At 65.0% G+C, this 23,207-nt stretch overlaps 1 protein-coding gene across 1 annotated transcript; it reads left to right on the top strand.

Moving 5' to 3' along the window:
• Positions 1-497: 497 nt before the first annotated feature.
• On the top strand, positions 498-22,863 carry LOC111141480 (collagen type XX alpha 1 chain). Its single transcript, XM_022494065.1, is given in 36 exon segments — positions 498-684; positions 2,829-2,939; positions 3,974-4,117; positions 4,225-4,362; positions 5,565-5,750; positions 6,077-6,196; positions 6,643-6,807; positions 7,006-7,164; positions 7,414-7,574; positions 7,893-8,001; positions 8,004-8,021; positions 8,744-9,034; positions 9,172-9,311; positions 9,784-9,913; positions 10,370-10,512; positions 10,665-10,801; positions 11,158-11,290; positions 11,468-11,597; positions 12,715-12,739; positions 13,447-13,547; positions 13,550-13,595; positions 14,569-14,599; positions 15,408-15,523; positions 15,725-15,827; positions 16,261-16,419; positions 16,504-16,581; positions 17,123-17,209; positions 17,848-17,901; positions 19,186-19,239; positions 19,374-19,427; positions 19,699-19,752; positions 20,433-20,504; positions 21,076-21,111; positions 21,223-21,271; positions 21,505-21,651; positions 22,838-22,863. Coding segments are annotated over 36 exon segments (3,894 nt in total).
• The last annotated feature ends 344 nt before the right edge of the window (positions 22,864-23,207 follow it).

The raw sequence follows: 23,207 nt of genomic DNA, 5'->3' as shown, positions 1-23,207 counted from the left end.
CTGCTGTGTGTCCCTTCCGCACTGTCCACGGAGGCAGCCCCCCAGGCTATGTGGGGCTTGAACCTGTGTGCAAGCACTTCCCAGCCGAGAGGCCGACTGGGGCCAGTCCTCAGGCCGGACACACCCTCCTGGGGCTGGCAGAGGGCTTGCTGCGCGGCCCCCAAGGGGTTGTGCTCAGACTGAGGTCCCAGCTCTGATGCCCCTCGGGCTGCAAACAGGGTTTGCCCCTACATGGCTCTGTTCCCTCCCCAGGCCCCGTGGCCCTGGCAGAAGCTGTCCCAGTCTGTCCTCATGACCAGTGAGTGGCCGGGCCAGCAGTCAGGGCCTGGTGCCGGCCTGTGAGAATGTCCTGAGGGCGGGATGCAGGACCAGAGGCTGCGACAGCCGATGCCTCCAGGGTGGGCAGGGGAAGGGCAGCTGACCGCTCACCCCGGGAAACACCTGCACGGGCCATGCGGGACACAGGTCCACTGTAGGGGGCAGCTCCAGATCACAGCATGTGGGATGCCTGGTACGGGTGGATAGCTGGCTGGATTGATGGGCGGACGATAGACGGACAGACAGAAGATGGCCGAGCGCACTCTTCCCACAGGCCGTGCACCACGAATGCCCTCACATGCCCCCATCTTGGGCCTTGCCTCTGGCTGTGGCTGGGTGCCGCCTTGGGACTTGGCCAGGGACAAGGTAAGGACATGGGGGGGCACTTCATGGGAATGTGGCACCGGTCAGCGCCCAACCCCACCCCAGGGCAGGGCACAGGCCCCACTCAGGAGGGGTCTCCGCCGCCTACTCCTGACTCCCCTGGAGTTCTGAGTTGAATGTGTGCTCGAGGAGGAAAGACGACACCAGAGGTCACCTATGTCCTCTGCCCCAAGTGCTACCCGCAGCTTTCGTTGGACCTTCAGACTTGCTATCTGTCGGGCCCGCGTGGGGACGCTGTTGTGCGCCTTCTGATGCTTACTGACCCGCGGCACTGAACTCTCTCTCCCATCCACGCTTTATCTTGCACTATTTCAGGACACCACTTCTTTATTTTTTTTTTTAAGATTTTATTTATTTGACGGAGAGAGCGAGTGAGAGAGGGAACACAAGCAGGGGGAGTGGGAGAGGGAGAAGCCGGCTTCCCGCTGAGCAGGGAGCCCGATGTGGGCTCGATCCCGGGACCCTGGGATCATGACCTGAGCCGAAGGCAGACGTGTGACGACTGAGCCCCCCAGGCACCCCATCAGGACACCTCTTCAGTGTAAAATTTCCAAGCAGCAGAAAGCCAGAGTAAGGAGGAAAACCCCCTTTTCCTCCTGTCCTCCAAGCAAAGCACCGTTCTCTGCCATCTGCTCTCACTTCTCGCCCTTTCCCTGCTCACTCTGAGGCACAGGGAGAATGCAGGGCTGCCCAGCCCTCCCTGCAGCGCCCTGTGGCCCAAACTGATGGCTTTCTACTGGGTACTGACGGTGCTTGCCTTTGTGACACTCATCACCGTGTCTTTGGAATAGCCCAAAAGGGACGCATCTGCGGAACGTGGCTGGCGTCCTCGCTGAGCTCCCACGAGGGGCACTGGCCTGCACTGTTCTGGGAAGGTGGCTGCCAGCGCCCTGGCTTGGCCCCCAGCCTGGGCGACTCCCAGCGAGTCCTGTGAGGGCAGGAGACTGCGACTCCGCCGTTGGAAGACGCCACTCCTGGGCGATTGCCCGAGTCTTGCTGTGTCTGACTCCCAGTCTCTGTTGAGAACGCGTGCCCGGCAGATGGGCGCGCCGTGTGGCCGCACCTCGAGTGGTGGGAGTCACGGGTCTGCTGACCGCTCTTCCTCGGTGCTGGCTTGGCATGCAGACTGGCCGTGGTCATCGGGGCATGTCCCTGGGTCCCCGTGGCTCTGACAGGTTCACGCGATGGTGGGGCCAAGTCACTCGTGGGCCCACGGACACCTTATTCTCCGGGTTCAGCAGGGCCCCTGCAGACTCTGGGCAGACCTGGGTCTCCCAGACCCTAGGAGGGCAGAGGGTGGGGTCCTACAGGTCCGGGCTGCCTTCCCCGGGGATGGCCCTGCTGAGGGGCTCCTGGGAGGCTTCCCACCAGCAGGCCCCGGATGTCTGCCCTGTGCCCCACCGAGGCCCCTTAACATGCAGAGCCCCAAGGCAGCTGGATGTCTCCCCCAACGTGTCAGAGGCACCGCGAGACAGAGCGCTCTTCATCAGCAGGACTTGGGAGGGGGTCCTGCTTACAAATGGCTTTTCATGGCTCCACCATGAGACATTCCTGCCTTTCAGCCTGGTGCTCCCGGGAGCCACTGGGCACATCCGGGGACCCAGTCCAGCTGCTTCTCCCTCTGAACCGTTGGTCATTGTGTCTGCCCGGGCGCCCCCCAACCCTGCCATCCTCCCATGACCCAGCTCTCACTGGAGCAGCCAGAAGAAGCCCATCTCTGTCCCCCTTTTCCAAAAGTACCCACCCTGCCATGGACCTCCCGGAAGCTTCCCTGATGGCCAGGCCGTGCCCCGGGCCTCAGGCCCCCATGCCCCCTCTTCCTCCCAGGACAGCCGCGGCACCCCAGCAGGGCTCTTCCTACTGATCCTGGATGCTGGTCTGGGCCCCGGTCAGCAGGGCAGGGGCGTCCCTCACAGAGCCGGGCGGGCTTCCCTGGGTGGGGGCAGTCTCTTCACTGGCCCTACCAGGCAGCCTTGGCACCCGGGACCCTCAGAGGACCCAGTCCCCCTCCAGCCCCAGATAAGGCCTCAGGTTCTCCAGTGTCCCCCGGTGGGTGGGGCTGGGCCCCCATGGCTGCCGGGTGCTGTCCAGGGGTCAGTGCTGACCCCCCGGTCTTGTCTCCCCAGCGAGCAGCCGCCTGAGGCTGGCCGTGCTGCCCGAGGACCGGCTGCAGATGAAGTGGAGGGAGGTGGAGGGGAGCGGCCTCGGCTACCTGGTGCAGGTGAAGCCCGTGGCGGGTACGGGGCTCCAGCAGGGCCGGCAGGGCCAGTGGCTGGCACACTGCTCTGGGCCCAGCTCCTCCAGCCCAGCACCCGTGTGTCAACGGGAGGGAAGGACAGCGGGGACAGGAGCGGGAGGGTGAGGCCTGTGAGGCGCCCACCGCCAACCCCCCTCGTCCAGCTCACATGGAAGGCTCTCCCTGCTCTGTTGCCTCTGATTCTTTCTTCTATACTTTTAATTCCTTTATTTCTCCACTTTTTAAAAGATTTTATTTATTTATTTATTAGAGAGAGTGCGCACAAGTAGGGGGAGCTGCAGATGGAGAGGGAGGGGCAGGCTCCCCGCTGATCAGAGAGCCCTTTGCAGGACTCAATCCCAGGACCCTGAGGTCATGACCTGAGCCGAAGGCAGAAGCTTCACTGCTGAGCCCCCCAGACACCGTATTTCTCCATTCTTAATTTTGTGTTTTCTATCCTGACCTGTATTCCACTGTTTATGTCTTCATCGACATGTAAGAGATGGTTAAGTCGTTCTTTGAATTCCCAACTTCAGTTTTTGTTTTCCCATTCTAGAATTTCCATTTGGAAAATGTCCATTTGGTTTTTACATTCTAGGATTTCTTTTTAGTTGTTTCTAGTTTGATGCCTGAATCCATAGGCTTATCTCTAAGTCTCCTAACTAGGTAGCACAGCTGCCTTAAAGCCTCGAGCTCCACTGTCTGGACGACCAGTGGGTCTCTTCCTATCGTCTGTTGTTTCTCTTCACTTTCTGTCCCTTCCTCTTGTTCCTTGCACACGCCTGGTTGTCCGTCACTGGGCGTCAGCCGTTGTGAAAACTTACGGAAGTACCTTAGGACTTACGTGACATTGTCTTACTTCAGAAAAAGCTTGTGTTGGTTTCTGACGGAGGCGACGTGAACTAGCAGTCTTGGGGAATCTTTTTAAATTTTAGAGGTTGAAGGCACTCCCCACTCCGCAGTGTGCATGGACACAAACACGCGTGCGCCTGGACGCATGCCCAGTCTCAGTCTCTCTCCCCACCCCCGCCCCAGGCGATGCAGAGCAGGAAGTGATTCTGACCACCAAGACCCCCAAGGCCACAGTGGGGGGCTTGAGCCCCTGCAAGGGCTACACCGTGCAGATCTTCAAGCTGACCGGCTCTGGGAACGCCCTGCTGGCGCAGAGGGAGTTTGTGAGTAAGTCTGTGACCTGCACAGGGAATCCGGCCTCAGAGCGGGGCTGTGTGTGAGGAGCAGCCCCCCCGGGGTCGGGGACGCTCACAGCCCCGCGTGTCCCCCTGCAGTCCAGGACCTGAAGAGTCACGCGGCGAGCAGGAGCAGCCGGAAGCCCCTGGAGGCGGCCGTGGAGCCCACACCCTCCCACGCGGGGAGCCCAGGCCCTGAGCTCCGAGTTGCCTCGTCCCCAAGTCAAGACTCACCCAGTCTTGGTGGCGCAGAATGGGGTGAGGGAGGGTCACCCTCCGCGGCTCACGCTCTCCCTTCAGGCGGCTGGGACACTCTCCCTCGGGTCGGCCCTCCTGTTCCAGCTTCTCCTTGAGCAAGCCGGCCGCCCTCCGGCATTCACCCGAGCTCACAGGGACAGGCCACCCTCTGGGGGTGCACTCGGGCCCCCATGCCCCTTGCTGCCCCACCTGAGTGTGGCAGGTGGGAAGTGACCCAGCTGTGACCTCTGCAGGGCTGCCTGGCAAGGAGCAGCACCTAACCAGGGGCTCAGGGGGCAAGGCCCCTTCCCAGCCCTCCACAGACCTGGAGCGGAAGAGCCAGACCCAGGGCTCTGCAGGAACGACGGGGACACCAGGTCAATGCTGGGACAACTGCCGGGACACCAGGTTCTGTGGACCTGGGGGGGCCGGGGGTGGAGCCGCTGTGTGACCCAGGGCAGACAGCTGTGGCGTTTCTGCCAACCAAGCCTCCTCCACCAGACCAGGATGTCCCTGACTTTGTCTCCCTGTCAGTCACAGTAGGGATAGAAAGCGGTATCTCTCTCCTCAGGGGGACACGTCCCCTCTCTCGCCCTCGCTGTCTCCCGACGGACTTGGCATCTGCTGGGACGGCCTCCCCAGCCACATAGTGCTTTGAGCAGGGCTGTGCCCCACATCAGATGGCATCTCCTTGCACTCACCCGACCCAGGAGTCCTCACGAGGAGTCTGGCCTGGGTCTGGGGCTCGGCCTAGAGGCACCGAGTTTATAGACTTTGTGTCCAAAGAGCTCAGAACAAGCCACTGTCCCAGCCAGTGAGGCCTGAGGCCAGAGCTGCCAGCCATGTTGACCGTCCCCCCAGTTGACACCCCTTGGCTAGGCTCTGTCCGCTGGTCCCTACTTCGACAGCTGCACCTGGGGACCAGCCCTGCCGAGGCCACTGGAAGGCAGAGATGCTGGGGCACCTAGGGGTCTCATTAGCCCTTCCTGAGGGCACTCAGAGGGCTGACACCATGGACCAGGGTTCACACAGGGTGTTCTGAGTCCGATGAGGGTCCCCAAGACCTGGCCACCTGCCACACTTGAGGCCAGAGCCCCATGGCCCCTCTCTGTCCACCAACACAGAGAAGGAGACCCTGGGGGCTGGAGCACAGCCTGGAGCCATTTGGGAGAGGCTTTCAGAGTGGTGTGGCCCTGGCCCAGCTCTTCCCTCCCTCCCTTCCCTCCCAGCCAACCCCCCATTCCGCTGCACACCCCCCACACCCGTGGACATGATCTTCCTGGTGGACGGGTCCTGGAGTATTAGCCATAGTCATTTCCAGCAGGTCAAAGGTTTCCTGGCCAGCGTCATTGAGCCCCTTGAGATCGGGCCAAATAAAATCCAAGTCGGTGGGTAGCAACCCCCTGCCCCACCGCCCTGCCCGAGGTGTCCCCACAAGTCCTACTCCCACCCAGGGGAGGCCCAATTCTGAGAAACGGCAAGTTGGGGAGGAGGCACAGAGACTCCTGGGGAAACCGGAGGACAGTCCTGCCGATCGGGGTCGCCAGCCTCCCACAGGCTGACCCCCCCACCCAGGCAGGGCGGGTGGGAGCTCCTGCAGGGGCTGGGGGACGATCTGGTGACCTGTCCGGGTGCAAACGTGTACCCTGCCTGGTGTCCCGGTGAGGCCGTGTGTGCGCTGGGCAGTTCAGAACCCAGAACTGCCCCCGCCCAGGCCTGACTCAGTACAGTGGAGACCCCCAGACCGAGTGGGACCTCAGTGCCTTCCGCAGCAAGGACAAGGTGCTGGCAGCCATCCGCAGCCTCCGCTACAAAGGGGGAAACACGTTCACAGGTGCGCCTGGGCCCCCAGCAGCCCCGGCCTTGGGGGTCTGTCCAGGTCACTGTCCCAAAGTCCCCCCGACTCCATCCCACAGGCAGCCTCCCAGACTTGAAGCCGAAGGCGATGTGGGTGCTGAGCCTGACTCACACCTTCATAAAGAGCAAATCACCCCTTAATGACCTCGGATGAAGACGGGGCTTCCCGTCAGCCAGCCTTGCTGGAAGCGAGTGGCTCCTCTGATGGGTGCAAGCTCCTGGGGGGGCGCCCGCGGAAGCAGCCCCCAAGCAGCGTCTCCCACAGGCAGCCCCCTGGGTCTTGTGGTGGGTCCTGCCTCTGGAGCCCCCACTGGCGCGGCCGGGACTGACTCGGTGGGCCCTGCGCTGGGGTCAGGGGCCGGCGGAGCGGTGTCGGGCAAGAGGGTCCTGTGGGCCACACGCCTTTATTCTTGATTGCCCAAGGCCTGGCCCTGACTCACGTGCGGGAGCAGAACCTGAAGCCTGGAGCGGGGCCCCGTCCAGAGGCGGCCAAGGTGGTGGTCCTAGTGACGGACGGCAAATCCCAGGATGATGCCCGTGCCGCTGGCCGCGTCCTCAAGGACCTGGGTGTCGCCGTCTTTGCTGTGGGTGAGCAGCCCCCACCCTCGGCTGGGTTTCTCATGGCCAGGCGGGCAGCTTCCATTTCCACCCCTCTGCCCTGGGCTAGAGGTCCCTCAGACCGCTGGGTGACTCAAGCCAGGGGCCCCTGGTCGTGCTAGCAGGATGGGACAATAGCGTGGGGCGGGTGGGGCCAGGTGTGTCCTCACCTCTGTACCCTGTGAGCAGGTGTGAAGAACGCAGATGAAGCCGAGCTGCGGCTCCTGGCGTCCCCGCCACTGGACATCACCGTCCACAGTGTACAGGACTTCCCCCAGCTTGGTACCCTGGCCGGCTTGCTCAGCCGCCTCATCTGCCAGAAGGTCCAAGGCGGGAGCCGGGGCCCCGGTGAGCAGAGTCCCCCTCACTGGCCACAGTCCTGCCTGGCCCCTCTGGGCAGAGGGAGAGGGCGGTTGTGGCGCCCAGATGGGACGCCCTGAGCCCACCTCCCCTTGGCTCCCAGGGCTCTGAGGGTGTCTGCAGCCTGGGGGACACCTGTCCCTCCGGGAAGTGGCCGCTGGGGAGAGCAGGGTAGCTGCTAATGCAGGCCACTGCTGGGCCATTGACCGTCCTCCTTCCCTCCCACAGTCACACCAGCTGTGGCCACCCCGGCCCCGGACACCGTCTTCACTCCCACCAGACTCATCTTGACCCAGGCGACCCCCTCCAGCGTCCACTTGTCCTGGACCCCAGACCCCCAGCTGCCGCTCAAGTATCTGGTCACGTGGCGGCCTTCCAGGGGTGGCCCCCTGCAGGAGGTGAGGGGGGCTCTCTGCCTGCCGTGGACAGAGTCAGGGCCACTCATGACACAGCTGTCCCGCAGGACAGAGGGCACGGTGAGGGTGGCCCACAAGCGCGAGTGGAAAGGAGGAGTGGGCGTGCATCCTCACGCCACCCGTGGCTGTGTGGTGGCCGAGGTCACCGTGGGAAGCAAGGACTGACCTCAGCCCCACCAGAGTTGATCGTGTGCCTGCCCCACACCCCTGCTCCTGCCCCGCAACCCTGCACCCTACACACCTACGCCCCACAGCCCTGCGCTGCCCACCCCACAGGCTCAACTGTGGCTCCTGTTCCAGGTGGTGCTGGACGGGCCTACCTCGTCCATGACGCTTCACAGCCTGACCATCGGCACCGAGTACTTGGTGTCTGTGTTCCCTGTCAGTGAGGCCGGGGTCGGCGAGGGCCTGCAGGCCTTGTGACCACAGGTGGGTGGGGTGGCATCACGCTGGGGCCCAGGGGTCGCCCGCCAGCAGGTGGTGCAGACCCTGGCCTGGTCTCAGCCTGCCTGCGGTGTCGCTGGGCCTTCCTGACCCTCGGTGTCCTCTTCTGAGCTGCTAGCGCCTGCTGTGGATCTCCTGCCCTCTCGGGCCGCCATGAGCCCCCTTAAAAGCTTTCTTGAGACGTAATTCCCACGTTGCAACAACTCAGCCGTGTGGTGTGAGGCTCAGCGGCCGTGGGTCCTGCCGTTGTCCACAGCTGGCTGTGGAATAGCTCCTCACCAGAGAGAAGCCCGGGCCCCCACGCTGCCGCCCCGGCCCCCCAGCCCCTCAGCCCCTGGCACTCCCCGGTCTGCGGCTGTCAGCGTAGATTTGCCATCTCTGGACCCTACGCCGTGTGGCTTCTCCGTGGGGTTTCTCACCTGGGAGCCTGGCGCCTCCACCCTCAGGGCAGGCCGTCTTAAACAGAAACCCGCAGGGCGGCCATGTTTCCCCGGAGCCGTCCACTGCAAACATGGCCTAAAGCGAAGTCTGGGGGCAGAGTCGGATGGGTCTGTGGCTGCCCCAACCTTCCCCTCTCCGTCTCCACCGAGACCCACCGCAAGTTCTGCATGGCCCGGGGCCCTCTGTCACTAGAGTGAGGCCCCCACGTGTGTGTGCGTGTGCTTTCTGCAAGGCGCTGTGTCCCTGAAGTGTCCCCCTTCCCCCAGCGCCTCTGCCTCCGCCCCAGGCACTGACCCTGGCTGCAGTGACGCCCACCACCGTCCGCCTCACCTGGCGGCCGTCGGCTGAGGCCGCGCAGTACCTGGTGCGATGCTCGCCAGCCCCCCCCGCGCCACCAGGAGGAGGGCAGAGAGGTTCAAGGCCTCTGGGAGGGAGGCAGAGGAGGGCGCTCTGGGGGCTGAGGGACAGCCTGGAGCCTGGCACGGACTACGACGTCCGGGCGCACAGCTTGCAAGGGCCGGAGGCCAGCGAGGCCCGGGGCATCCGTGCCAGGACCGGTAAGCGTCCACCCCCCGGCGGCCGCCCCCTGGACAAGTGCCCCTTCCCCAGGTGTTGGTTCCCAGAGCCCTGTGGTGGCCTTGCTGGTTGGGGAATGGGTGCCGGCTGGTCCCCGAGGCTGTGACATGTCCCCCAGCCGCCCTGGCGCCGCGCAGACACCTCGGCTTCTTGGGCGCGAGTCACGACTCGGCCCATGTGTTCTGGGAGGTCGTCCCGAGGCCCGTGCTCCTGTTCAGGGTCGGCTTTGTCTCCAGTGAGGGCAGCCACTCGGGGCAGGTTAGAGCAGCCCCTGCCTGGGGGCTCTGGGGTCCAGTGGGACAAGGTGAACACAGGGGCCAGCCCCCCAGCCCCCCACCTGCGCTCACAGTTGCTGGCTATTGGAGGAGCCCCCGGGCCCCAGCCTGGGTTGCTGTGGGGGGACCGTGAGCAGCAGCCTCCATCCCGGCCTCTGGGAGCCCCAGGCTGTAGGCGCAGGGAAGGGGACAGGTGTGGAGCCAGGACTCAGACGCAGGCCTGTAAGCCACCTCTGGGCAGTGGGTTGCAGGTCCCAGGGCCTCACGAGAGGCTTGTCGGGCTCTTTGAGAGAGGGGGTGGGAGCAGGCGGGGGCCCAGGAGGCCCTGCCTGCGTGGCAGCTTCCCCCATCTAGGACACGTCCTGGGCCGGGGTCCCCTCCTGCCAGAGTCTGACCCCTCCCCAGTGTGGGGAGTTGGCCCCAGGCCTGCGCCTGTGTGTCTGTTTGCCTCACAGGTGGAGGCCCCTGGGAATGCCACCTCAGCCACTCTGGGTCCCCTCTTCTCCTCCACCACCTACTCCGTCTGCGTCACCTGCCTCTACCCCGCGGGCGGCTCCTCCACGCTGACCGGCCGGCTGACCACGCGTGAGTGCACCGAGGTCGGGCCGGGGTCCCCAGGCCGGCTTCGTCTCTCCCCCGATGGCTGGTTCAAGCTAACGCATCAGCTGAGGGGCAGCTGTGGGCAGTGCTGAGCTAGGTGGGGGCACGTAGACACGGTGATGTGGAGCACAGGGCCCTGGAGGGCAGGACCTGGGGCCCCTCGAGAAGCAGACCAGCCCAGCCTGCTGCCGGGCCCTGGGGAAAGGGGAGAAATGTGGGTACGGCTGTTGGAGGGGTCCGGGGCTCCCCTCTGTGTGGTCCCCCAGGTGTCATCCTGCAGCCGCGAAACCTCCAAGAGCACGGGGGCAGGCATCTGGCGAGCTGCCCAGGGTGGGAGCATGTGGGACCCCGAGCCTCAGTGGGGTGCACTGGCCCCTCCTCGCGCTGTTGCTCGTCCAGGCCCCGCCGCCCCAGCCTCGGCGTCCCCGCTCTGTCTCCCAGGGAAGGTCCCCAGCCCGAGCAAGCTCTCGGCAACAGAGCTCCCCAGAGACGAGGTCCAGCTGGAGTGGGCGGCCGCCTCGGCTTCTGGAGTGCTCGTCCACCAGATCAAGTGGACGCCCGTGGAAGATGGGAAGGCCCGAGAGGTGTGGGGCAGGGAGAGGAAGACCACCCCCACTCAGGAGCGCTCAGACCCTGGCCCTTCATCCCGGGGCACCCAACTTCCCGCAGCCTGTGGGCAGGGGCCCGCATGAGGACCCCTGTCCTCAAGACGCAAGCCTGTCCCTTCTCTCCACAGATCTCTGTCCCAGGGAGCCTGGGTGTGGCGGTCCTGCCTGGCCTCCGAAGCCACTTGGAGTACGAGATCACCATCCTGGCCTACTACAGGGACGGAGCCCACAGTGACCCGGTGTCCCTCCGCTACACCTCCCGTAGGTGACCCCTGTGCCCCTCAGCTGCGTGAGGACCAGGAACAGCCCAGAGGGACCCCAGACTCGCCCAGCTCCCGGCCCAGGACCTCAGACTCCCAGAACCGTTGACAGCTTCCTGAATCCCTGACCCTGTGGCCTGGCCACTGGGTCCACAGGCTCTCCCTGAGCGCCCCCAGCAGGTGTTTCCAGGGTGGGGGGGTGGCGAGGTTTCACATCCCCGGCTGTCCTCAGGACTGTGCCAGTGGCCCCACCCATGCCGAGCCTGGGGGGCAGAGGGATGTGGCGGCGGGGCGTCCTGGCCGTCCTCCAGGCCGCCCTCTCTGAGCCCCCAGGTGCTGCCCACCCCACAGCACGCCGGAGCCTGCCCTCCAAACTGGCCTTGGCTTCCGAGTCACCCAGCCTCCTGCGAGTCACCTGGACGCCCCCGAGCGGCCACGTCCTCCACTACCGGCTCACCTATGTGCTGGCCTCAGGCTCAGGACCAGAGAAGTCGGTGGGTCTTGGCGGAGCAGGGAGGCTCCTCGTGGGGCCCCAGGTCCTGGGTGCCGTGGCGGGGAGAGAGCCCACCCTGTCTGTGAAGGGGGGCAACACTTCCGTGGCAGAACACAGACAAATGAGAGCAGAGATGGTCTGGGGTGGGGGGCTTAGGTGACTGTGTCCCCCTTCCCAGATCTCTGTCCCAGGACCCAGCAACCATGCGACGCTCCCCAGCCTGCTGGCAGCCACCAAATATAGGGTCCAGGTCTCAGCGGTCTACGGAGCAGGGGAGAGCGCGCCCATGTCTGCCACAGGCCGGATGAGTGAGTGGGCGCCGAGACCACCAGACCCAGCCGGACCCGGACCCAGACCCAGCCCGACCCAACCAGACCCCAGACCCAGCCAGGCACCTGGACGCCTGGACCCTGGGGACCTGCTGGCAGGGTGTGCTGCCTGTTACGCTCCGCACACCACCCAGCAGCACAGAGGTCGCAGAAGGGAGCTCAGGGTTTTCACGGAAACCTTCCCTGTTGTGCAGCGCAGACAGTGAGCCCACGGTTAAGACCGTATCAGTCCAACATAACGGGTGCGGGTTGGTGCGGCCGGGGCCCGGGTGGAGTCCTTGCCCGCAGCTACTCGGAACTGCGGAGTGGGCTCGTGGTTCTGTGCGTGTGTCCAGGAGGTCAGGGCAGACATCCAGCCCGGCAGGAGTCCTGGGCCAGCCGAATGCAGATCACAGAGGGGGCAGGCGAGGGTCACAGGGGCACTACTTGCGGAGGCCCAGGCTGACCTCCCTTGAAGCATCAAGTTCATGGACAAGGCATCAGTGGGCCCTGGGGGACTGCCACCCACAGGCCAGGACCCAGCAGAGAGGACCCTGCTGGTTCTGGTTTGTTGCTGGTTTCCTTGGAAAATCACAGACTCAGAGCAGAGGACCCTCAGAGGCCATTCAGCTCGGCCGCTGCAGCTTCCTTCTGTGGCCTCCACAGGGCCATCCCGTTTTGGCTTGAATGCCTCTGGGGACTGGGGCCTCCCTCTGTGGTGCCTTTACCGGCCCGCGGGCCCCTTCAGAGCACCTCCTGTGCCCCTGGCCGTGGAGGAAGGCTGCATGGCCAGGTTAGCACATCCCCACAGCCACGCATCTTCCTGGCCCCTTGGCACCTTTGGTGGCCAGTGTCAGGGTGCAGCTCCCAATCAGAGCTCCCCTGGCTGGGCACTGTCTTCCGGGGCTGGAATTGTGGCTCCAGGGGTTCAGGGTGCCATCCCTTCCCTTCTCTGTCCCTCCCCGTGGTGTGGGGTCCCCAGGTCTGGAGAGCAGCGAGCTGGTGCGGATGAGGCTGTGGCCCCCATGCACCGTGGACTTGAGAGAGGGGCGAGCACCAGGGGCCCCGCATGGAGTCGAACCTGCCCCTGACCCTGACTCCCTTTGCCTCCCAGCAGCCTGCCCCGCCCTTAGCCCCGATGGCCCCTCCCAGGTAGGAACCCTCCCATCTCCCACCTGTCCCTCCTCCTCCTCCTGTTGGGACCTCCTGGGGAAGGCAGCCGGGGACCCCCACCTGCCACGAAGGGGCAGTGACAGTGCACCAGGTCATGGGGTCACTAGAAGCAGTCAGGCAGGGGATCCCCATGAGCTGGTGCTTTCTTCTCACATCACTATGGAGGTTACAGATGGGACATGGCCATGCAGAGACCAGGCCGGGGCCTTGGGTCCTGCACGGCCTCCCGCAGGCTCTCTGCTAACTGGGAGCTGGGAGAGGGGCCAAGGCCGGGGTCACCCAGGGACGGCCCCCGACACGGGGCTGACATGTGAGTAGCAGATCTGCCCAGAGCAGGGTGTGGCTTCTCCCACCTCCCCCTGCTCCCGCCCCAGGCCCAGGGCCACACTGGGCACCCAGGGAGGCAAGGTCACATTCACTCGTGCCCCTGACGTCAGAGCAGGTGCAGACGCCGTGAGCCTGCTGAGTCAGCCCAGGTGCTGTGGCGGGGCACCCTTGCCGCTAACAGGGGTGGCGTCACCCAGCCCAACTCCCACCCACCGCGGGCCCCAAGGGCGCGTCTGTCCAAGTCACCGCCTTCCCGTCTGTGTGCCCTGGGCTGCTCCTCTCCGCCCTCCCTGGATCCCTGGTGTTTTCTCTCCGCCCCGAGTCTCTGATCACCCCTTTATTGTTGCCACGCCCACCCAGGCCTCCACCTCATGGCGGCCTTCGGGCTGGTGGAGCAGGAGCACGCGCCCCTCCGAGGCGTTGCCGTGGAGCGTGCGGCGTTCAGCTGCACCTGGACTTCACGCTCTTCAAGGACGCTCAGCTGACCCGCCGGGCCAGGTGGGGGCCCGGGAGTGGACAGGGACCCAGAGGGGCAGCTGCAGAGCGGGGATGGGTGGCCTCATCCTCCCCGTGATGCCCCCTGTCTCCCTGGGGAGGCTGTGGCAGGTGCAAGCCCCCCAGAGCCGACGAGGTGACCCCCCCTGGGCAGGCGGGGTTTGGCAGATGAACAAATCTCACTGGGTGGAATGCGGCCACTTGCGGGTCCTTTTCCCGCGCAGCCCCAGCGTTGCTCAGACTTGGAGATACAGAAGCTTGTGTCCCTCAGGAGCTCCTGCGTCCTGGGTGTGTGTGGGTCCGGCAAAGCTGCGAGCCCCTGGGTGCCCGCGGGCGCTGCTCCGGGACCGGCCGTGGGCAAGGCAGCGTAGCTCCTCATGGCCACTCTGTTGATGGAGCCAGTGGAATCCGGCTCACTGGGCCACGCCCCGCATGGCCCTTCCTTAGGCTCGCGGGTTGTACGCGCTCAGTGCGGTCGTTGGCTTTGTGCCAGAGCTTTGGAAACCACACAGCAGCTCGCCGCACCACACTCACCACAGGCCGCCCCGATTCAGGACTTGGCGTGGCGGGCGCGGCTGCGGAAGGTGCTGCTCTGCCGGCCGCCGTCCTCCCGTCTGAGCTCATGGCTCCCTCACCGTCCTCTTCCTCCCACCCACCCCAACCTGCTCCCATGCTAACGTTTCTTTCAGGGGGTGACAGGTCTTCCCTCTGCGTGTGGGTGGCTGAAGCCGGTCTCTTTCTCAGTGGCCCCTTCCTCCCGTCCGAGCTTGAATCTGGGGTCTCTATCGGGGCGGGCTGCTCTGAGTGTCTGGAACCCTGAGTCTGTCCTCCCTGGATGAGGCTGGCACGACGCCTGGTCTCCATCTTTGTCCCTTTTCTGCAAGTGACAGACTTTCTCAGGCGCTCACTATCTACCCTCTGGAGCTCACGGTTCTGCTGGTGGGGACCCCACCCCAGATGCGATCAGCCACCCCAGGGGAGGGCACCCAGCGCAAGTGCCCCCTGCCGTGATAGCTGCCAGAGTGGGGCTCCAGGCTGGGAAGAGTTGAAGGGTCAGGATGGCCTGCTGAGGAAGTGGCAGACAAGTAAGGGCCACCAGGGAGACGATAGGGAAGGGGAAAAGCACCGAGGAAGAAGGAGCAGCCTGTGCCAAGGCCCTGGGGTCAGTTTGCTTAGAGAACCTCAAGAATGTGCAGGGCTGGCTCTTTGGGCTCTTGGTTATCCTAAGAGCAAACGAAGGGCACAGAGTGAGGCTATAGGCCTTCAGGAACAATGTTATTGGGTGACCTGACGCCCTGTTCCCTGCCCTTCCCACCCCTCAGCATGCGCCAGCGGGCACTGGCACAGACACACCCCCTGCCTGTCTGTCCTGAGCACACCAACAAGCTCGGGTCAGCGGGGTCGACACCCGAGGGCAGAGCCACCTGCGGGCTTGTGGGCTCCTGACCCCAGGACACAGGCCCAGAGACACTCCTGCCAGGCCCCCGTGACCTGCCCCCTTCTGCCCCTGTAGAGCCCCCAGGGAATGGGGTCTTGGAGACCCTGCCCAGGAGTGTCGTGAACACTGACTCTGGTAGGGTGGCCTTTGGTCCCAGCCACAGAGCACGTGTGGCTGAAGCCCCACCACCCTGGGGCGCTTCTGTCCCCCACATATTGCACGTTTCTGTTGGGGATGGAGGCAGGAGAGGCCCAGCATGGTCGCAGATCCCCGCACTGCGGCGCTGTGGGTCTGGGGGATGGTGGGACCCCCCCACCGCTCCTGGGCCTGCAGTCACCCCCACCTGTGCCCCCACAGCGGCTGCGCCCTCGCCGGAGCACACGGTGGTCTTCGTGCTGCGCGTGCTGCCCGAGACTCCCCGTGAGGACTTCGCTTTATGGCAGGTGACGGCTGAGGACCTGCAGCCCATCCTGGGGGTCCTGCTGGACGGTCAGTCCATGGGGAGGGTGCCGGGCCCGGGTCTGTGCCTCCAGAGGAGCTCTGTGCCGCGCCAGCCCAGGATGCCCCAGGCAGAGCCACGTCCGTGTTCGGGGCCCCGAGGCTTGGGGTGTGTTGGCGTGCTGCCCTGCCTGGGGCCACCCCACTCTGCTCTGTGGGTCCCATGCGCTCCTCACCCCTCCCCTGCGGCTGGCAGGAAGTCTCTGACCTACTTCAACCATGACCCCAGGGCCACCCTGCAAGAGGTGACCTTTGACCTGCCCGAAGTGAGGAAGATTTTCTTTGGAAGCTTCCACAAGGTCCTGGAAGGTTCCTGAACAATTGGAGTGTGCCTCCCCCAAGACCCTCCTCCAGTCTCTGAGTTTGGGGACAGACCCCCCACAGGACACACAGGATGTGCCTGCCTCCCACCCGCAGACCCCGTCACACACCGTGGCCCGCCCCTGCACCCCCCACTTTCCTGGAAAGTCATGTTTGGCCTGTCTGAGCCTCTGCTCCGCACTCCCCTCTAGACAGATGTCTTCATGTGGGTCTGAGAGCCTTCCAGCCCTTCCTGGGCCCCTGCCCTGGGAGGGTGCGGTTCAGTCTCCTTTATAAAGGGGAAACTGAGGCCCCGTGAGGGGGTGTCCCATGAGACCTGAGGTGGAGTCAGGGTCCTGCCACCCTGGCGACAGGCCCTTGCTCCCCCTGGCTGGCTGGGGCAGTGGGGGAGCCCGTGCTGGTGTCCGGCAGGTGCACGTGGCCCTGGGCCGCTCCAAGGTCAGGCTCTACGTGGACTGCCAGAAGGTGGCTGAGAGGCCGATTGGGGAGGCGGGCAGCCCACCTGCCACGGGCTTCGTGATGCTGGGGAGGTTGGCCAAGGCCCGGGGCCCCCGGAGCAGCTCGGCCACAGTGACCACGGGACTTGTCCTGCTGGGCTGGGCCGGAGGGGGCCATGGAAACCCGGCCTGGTCTGGCCGACCCTCTCTGTCGTAGTTCCAGCTCCAGCTGCTGCACATCGTGTGCGGTGACTCCTGGGCAGAGGAGGACGTGTGCTGCGAGCTCCCTGCGGCGGTAGGTGGGCCAGCGCCTGCCAAGGCTCCTAGAGTCTGGGGGTAGACAGCATGTCCATCATCATGGGGCTGGGGGAGAGCAGGACAGTCTTCCTGGAGGAGGTGGCCTCTGGGCCAGAGCCGGCACCCTGGGCAGCCTGAGGCCCTGGGAGCCAGGCAGGCTGGAATGTGTCAGGAAGTCCCCAGCTGCAGGGGTGCCCACTGCCCTTTCCTGCTGGGGTGTACGCTGCAGGCCAGGAAGGGGCTCAGCCGGCAAAGCCAGAGGACCGCCAGAGACTCGGGCGGCCTCTACACCTTGCAGGCGTGGCCGGGTTCCTCGCACTGGACCCACCCTGGGCTTGGCCATGCTCGGGACTTGGGAGGGACTGTGAGACGGCCCAGGCAGGGCAGCCTTGGGGGGTGGCGCCCAGGATGGGGTCCCTGCCCTTCATTCCCAGCCTGCCAGGTGTCCTAGAACCCCAGAGTCTGTGGCTACTCTGAGCTCTAGCTCAGACGAGAACAGCTGGGGACGCACTTAATGAGTGGGGTCTCCTTTCTCCCAGAAGGATGGAGAGACCTGCCTTGCCTTCTCTTCTGCCTGCACCTGTTCCTCGCAGACCCCTGGGCCCCCAGGGCCCCAAGGACCTCCAGTGAGTCCATCCTCTCCTCCCCTGGGGTGACCAGGGGCTCCTGGCAACATTCCATGGCCACGGCACCGAGCAGGGGTCCCAGCCGGCCGCACAGATGGGAGGGGCTCTCATGTCCCCCAGTTGCCTCGTGCGCCCAGCCTCATGTGACCCTCCCAGCAAGCCTGTCCTCCCCCCGCTGCCCTCCCCTGAGCTGAGCCCTCTCTGTGTGGGGTCCAGTATATCCCCAGTTTCCCCGTGGGGCTGCAGCACTGTGGACCAGTGAGTGTGACACGGCCTGGCCACGCATCACAGCCGCGTGGGCGGCCTCTGTCCTGGGTACTCTGGCTGGGGGACCCTGGGAGGCGGCTCTCTAGGCCCTGGACCATCCCCCATGGGGCAGGGCCTGCAGTGAGACTGTTGGTCGACAGGCACTGGCTCTGGGCTCCGTGGCCCATACCAGACGGGGTCAGGATTTGAAACAGGACCTGCCAGAGCAAGAGCCTGCTCTTCGCAGAGGCTGTGGGAGGCAAGGATAGGCTGGGGTGCTCTTGTCCTGGAAGACCCTTCCCCTTCTCCACCTAAACTTGGGGACTGCAGTCCAGGCCAATACTGTGGGGCCCTTGGGGGGACTGCGCTGAGCCCTTACCGTGCCCCTGCAGGGCCTCCCTGGAAGGAACGGAGCCCCAGGAGAGCAGGGCTTCCCAGGGCCCAGGGTGAGTAGTGGGGAGTCCCATGGGGCCGGACCCTACCTTTCCTGAGAATGCAGAGGGAGCCCCACAGCTAGAAGCTAGGTGCCCTCCCCAGGGAGGGCCCAGCTCCCCAGCCCCAGAAATGACCCTGACCTTGAGCGCTCTAACCAGGGGACCCTGTTGCTGCCAGTTTAACAAGCTTTTCTCCTAAAGCAGCTCCAGCTCCCTGTGGAAGTTGCTGGAATTTTCTTGTCAGACAAATGTCCTTTGAACCCTTTCCACCGGGTCACTTTTCTTACTAATTCTTGGGGGCGTTCACGCTCTGTGGAAACCACCATGTGCCTGAGTCTTGACCACGTTTAACCGCGCGTGGCGGTGCAGACCCCGCGCGGGGTGGGTACAGAGGCTTTGGGGTGTGGCCGTCCCGTCTGTGCGTTCTTGTCTTACTAGACTGGAACTCGAGTGGGGGTACTAAATCAGGTTTGCTGCTGTGGACACAGCCCGACAACCTCTCATCCTGGAGCTGCTAGTTTGGTGACTGATCTTAGTGTCTTGCCGGATCCTGGGCTGCCTTGCTTGAACTGGGTCCTTCCCGCCATGCGGCGTGGGGCTGTCTGCGGCGTCTTACTGGCGACATTCTCACTGATGCTCGTGTGTGAGAGCGACTGCCGTTTTTTTTGTGGAGGTCGGTACACTTACACACTTGGCTCACGAGCGTTACCTGAGAGCATCTTCTCACCGCCCCCACGATGTCAAGCAGTGGAAACAGTGGGTGTCCCCTGTCCCTCAGAGACTGGGGAGGATGCTCCAGCCAGGCCTGAGTCTGGGGCCTGGGCTTTGGAGGGCTGTGACTGCCCGTCTGGGTTGGCACTGCCACGGCAGTTTCTGCATCCCTCCAGGTCAGGAAGGGAGGACAGGTTCCCAGGCTCTGGGACCTGGAGCCGTGGCATCGGTCCATTCCTGGCTGTAGAGAGGGTCGCCGCAGGACCCCTCCTGGGGTGGGCAGTGTGGTGCAGACATCTCTGCACAAGCCTGGGTCTGGGTACCAAAGTCAGTTGGAGGGCCAGGGGTACCAGTAGGGACAGGATCGTAGGAGGGGCTGCTAGAGTTTCCCCAGGCCTTCTCAGCCCCTCCCCTGCCTGCATCTGCACAGAGAGCCTGGGCCACCCAAACACATGGGACCTGAGGGTCTTGCAGGTCAGCAGGGGTCGCCAGGGACTGAGGCCCGAACTGCGCAGGGACCTGGGGTAGGTGCTGCCTCCCCCTTCCTCCAGAACAGACTTCCTGCCGAGTCTCTTTCCTCTCCAGGGTCCGCCAGGGGTCAAAGGAGAGAAAGGGGACCATGGGCTCCCAGGCTTGAAGGTAGTGGGGTCAGACCACTCGGGGCACGTGGGCGGGGAGGGTATGGGCTGGGGACGTGGGTCTCGGGAACCGGGCCTCCTCCCCAGCTTCAGACCTTGGCCTCAGCCTGGCCAGCCATCTATGTTCCCTTCTAGGGCCATCCTGGTCACCAGGGCGCCCCAGGAAAGGTCGGCCTCCAGGGACCAAAGGTGGGAGAGAAGCCTGCCACAGGAGGGTCTTGGCCAGAGGCCTTGGGGGTGGCGGCCTGGCCTGCAGGAAGGGGGCTGTGGTCACTGCCCCGGGGCGGGGAGGCAGGCCCTGAGCTGGGCTGGCCGCCCCGGCTCTCAGAGTGAACGCATAGGGGTACGCACCACCTTCCCGGGGACCGGTCGTGTCTGCGACCATGTGGGCATCCGGGGGACGGCGTGTAGGGCTGCCAGTCCCCCTCCCGCCCCAGCTTGCCTCTTCCTTTGCCCTCAGGGAATGCGAGGCCTTGAGGGGAGCACCGGCCTGCCTGGACCTCCAGGCCCCAGGGTAGGCACCACATGCCCTGCGACGCTCTACCCCAACCCCTCACCCCACCCCCCTGCCCAGGCTTGGGGCTGAACACAGAGCAGGCCCCAGCTGAAGGGGATGACAGGAGACCTCTCCTCCTGGGCTGGAACCCTGCAGAGGTCCACGGGGCCTGTCGAGCACCGTGCAAGGGCCTTTCCCACCTCCCCAGGCGGGTTGGACAGCCCCAGGCACCCCTGCATGAGACCCACATGGTGGGAACCGACTCAGGTGGGCCGGGGTGGGGTGGGTGGGTGAGTGAGGCTGCAGGACACGACCGGGGCCCCTTCTCCTTCTCGGGTGCCCTCCCCAGCCGGTGGGGTCCCTGCTGCTCTGAGCGGGGCGGGGGAGGGGTGGAGAGGCAGGGCAGGCTCAGCCTGGTGCCTCCCCGAACGTGCCCTTCAGGGATGGTCAGAGTCAGGACAGCTGGAATAGAGTCAAGGGATATTGTAGGAAAGTCAGGGCTGAGAGGTGGGGCAGGTGGGACTCTGCCCTGGGCTTGGGGCGTGGACCAGCCCCGCGGTGGGGATGAGAGGCTAGGACGCGTGAAGGGATCCACTCTGGGTCCGAGGCTGCAGGGACCCAGACCACAGGGAGCCAGGGCGGGAGGGAGGAGGAGCCACGTTCTTGGGGGGCCTACAGCTAACCCCGCACCTCTGCAGGGCTTCCAGGGCACGGTCGAGGCCAGGGGCACCAGTGGGGAGAGAGGACCCCCGGGGGCCGTGGGGCCCACGGTAAGTCCCACCTACCACCTCCCCAGGAGTTGGGGGGCAGGGAGCAAATGTGAGCAAAAGCCTCAGGCCGCCTTGTAGAGCCAGGCCTGCAAAGCGCTTGGGTCTGGGGCTCACCCGGAGCAGAGAGGGCCTGGAGCCACCTCACAGAGCGGTCCCGACACAGGGGCTCTGGGCTCCGGGTGCAGGGGCACACGGGGCCTATAAGCCAGGGGGCTCCAGCTGGGGAGGGGGGGAAGCAGGCCCATGGGTGGGGACATGCTCTATACAGGCCCGTGGGTTTCTGGGCCTTCGTCCTGTGTTTGCCTGCTAAGGGCAGGCCCTTTGTCCCTGGGGCACTCCCTGCGGCTCCCTGGGATCAGGCTACGCCCTGCCTGGTCTTCCTCCGCCCACATAGGTGGGACCCCTGCCCCACTGGGAGCAGAGTCAGGGGGCACCCCGCCCAGAGGGGAGCTGACCTGGGCCCGGCATGCAGCCCTCACCCCGCCCAGAGGGGAGCCAGGATGGAATCCAGACGTGGCTCCTCTGCTGTCAGTTTACTTCTCTGTCACTTTCTCCTTTTCCTCTGCTTAAGGGCCTACCAGGACCCAAAGGGGAGCGAGGAGAGAAGGTGAGTAGGCCCCTATCTGGGGTCTGGGCACTTCCTGGGAAGTATGGGGAGCCACTGATCCCCGTGCCATTGGTCATGGCTCGTGGCCACGTGGTCCACTCTCCCTTGCAGGGCGAGCCACAGTCCCTGGCCACCATCTACCAGCTCCTGGGCCAGGCCTGCAAGTCTGCCATCCAAGGTGAGTGGTGCAGCTTCCTTGTGAGGACCCCAGAGCCTCCCAGGCCTCCCATGCAGGCTCTGTGCTCACAGCAGCCTGGGCCCCTCGTCACCAGCAAGCCCAGCCTGGCGTGGCCATTCTCCTTGGCCATGCACCATGGAGTGAGGGAGAAAGCATGTGGGGCGCCCTACACTCCACGCCCACCCTGCTGATACCCCCTCTACCCCAACCCCCAGCTCATGTACTGAAGTTCCACTCCTTCCTCCGTGAGAGCGCCAGGCCCCCCAGACCCATCTTGGAGGCCCCCGGGCCCCCCAGCACACTCGGTGAGGCCCAGCTCCCTGGAGAAGCGGGAGACGACGGCCTGCGCCCTGAGAACAGAGGTACTGGCTCCGTGGGGAGGGTCAGGTGCACTGCAGCCCCTCCCCCTATACTGGGCTGGGGATCCTGTGGACCCTGTTCCCCATCCTCCTGGGGCCCCCAAGCACACACCAAGTTTGCTTAGGGCACGAATGGAATTCCTGGGGTCCTCAAAGGGGCCCCTGCCATCCCCTCCCTTCTGTCCTCCTCACGTGCTTGGGCGCAGCAGGTGGCTTGGTCTAATGATCTTGTGCTATGTTCCTCCGCCTGACGGGGCTGCACCGCTGGCCACAGCTCAAGTGCTAGGACGGACGGGAGGCTGACAGGGGAGACAGAGCTCGTGGGCCTGGACGGGGAGAAAGGAGCGGCAGGGAGGGGTCCTGCCTCCCACCTCTGGCTACACATCGGGTTAGGGGAAAGGGCCTCGCTCGTGGGAAGCCCCTTCCCACCACAGCCCATCCCGGTTCTCCAGACACAGCCTTTGGGATGACCACCCCCTCTCCGACAAGCTGGCCCAGGCTGTCACGAGGACCCCCCACCGAGCCTCCCCCGCCTGGCCCCCACCACACCGTTGACCTGGTGGAGCCAAGAGCTGGTGTCTGTCTGGGGCTCAGGCACCCGTCTTCCTGTCTGTCAGGACAGGGTCCCCAAGAAGGGAGAGTATTACCTCCTGCACCTCTCAGCTTAACACAGCCCTCTCCTGCTCAGGGGAACCCAGAGCCCTCAGTCACATGGGCACCCCGGGGCTGGGAGGGAACAAGCCTCCAGGACCCCCAGGAGGAGCAGGTGAGCCCCCACCTGCGGGAGGAGGGGTCCCGGGGAGCAGGTGCCAGCCGGGGGCAGCACGGGCAGAGTGCGGGTGCCAAGGGGCAGGGCCTACCGGCTGGCTGAGGTGCAGGTACAAGTGGGGCTTCCTGGGTCTCACCAGCCCAAGGGCAGATGTGGCGGCAACAGGGGAGCCCAGGGAGGCCCCAGCCAGGGGTGAGCATGTCAGGAGTGGAGACCACCTGTGCCCGGCAGTGGGCACCTGACCCAAGTGGATAAAGGGCCCTGGGTGGGGGACACGTACGAGTGGTGCCATGAGAAGCAGACCCTCTGGCCACGCTGGCCACGCTGAGACCCGGGGGTCTCGAGTCTGCGGCGCCTGGTGGGCTGGGTGTCCGCTGCCTGCCACCTCCTTCAGACCTGTCCCCCCTTCTCTCCTGCCAGGATGGCCCCCATGCTGCCCACAGTGACCCTGCACCCCTCCCCAGACTCGGCACCAAGAACGGCGGTGCGGGCGGGAGGAAGAGGCAGGAGCAGCGAGTCCAGGAGGGACCTGAGAGCCAAAGGAGGGGGGTGGGGCGCCTTTCCTTTGTACCATTTTCCACACTCAGATAAACGGCATCGTGCTGGCCAAGGGGGGCTGCTCACTCCAGGGAGGGAGTCCCTGGGGCCCGGAGCCCATCCCTGTCTGGGCAAGGCCAGGGCTCCCCACCCTGGGCCCTCAGAGAGAAGTGCCACCCTTCCATGGCCTTGAGGACCCCTGTCCCACCGTCTCCCTGTTACGTCGTGACTCCGTGCCCCAGGACACAACTTC

Source organism: Enhydra lutris, unplaced genomic scaffold (genome assembly GCF_002288905.1).
Source record: "Enhydra lutris kenyoni isolate GAN:26980312 unplaced genomic scaffold, ASM228890v2 scaffoldscaffold6, whole genome shotgun sequence".
Lineage (NCBI taxonomy): Eukaryota > Metazoa > Chordata > Mammalia > Carnivora > Mustelidae > Enhydra > Enhydra lutris.
The sequence above is the reverse complement of the archived record's forward strand: the minus strand, read 5'-3'. Positions and strand labels throughout refer to the sequence as shown.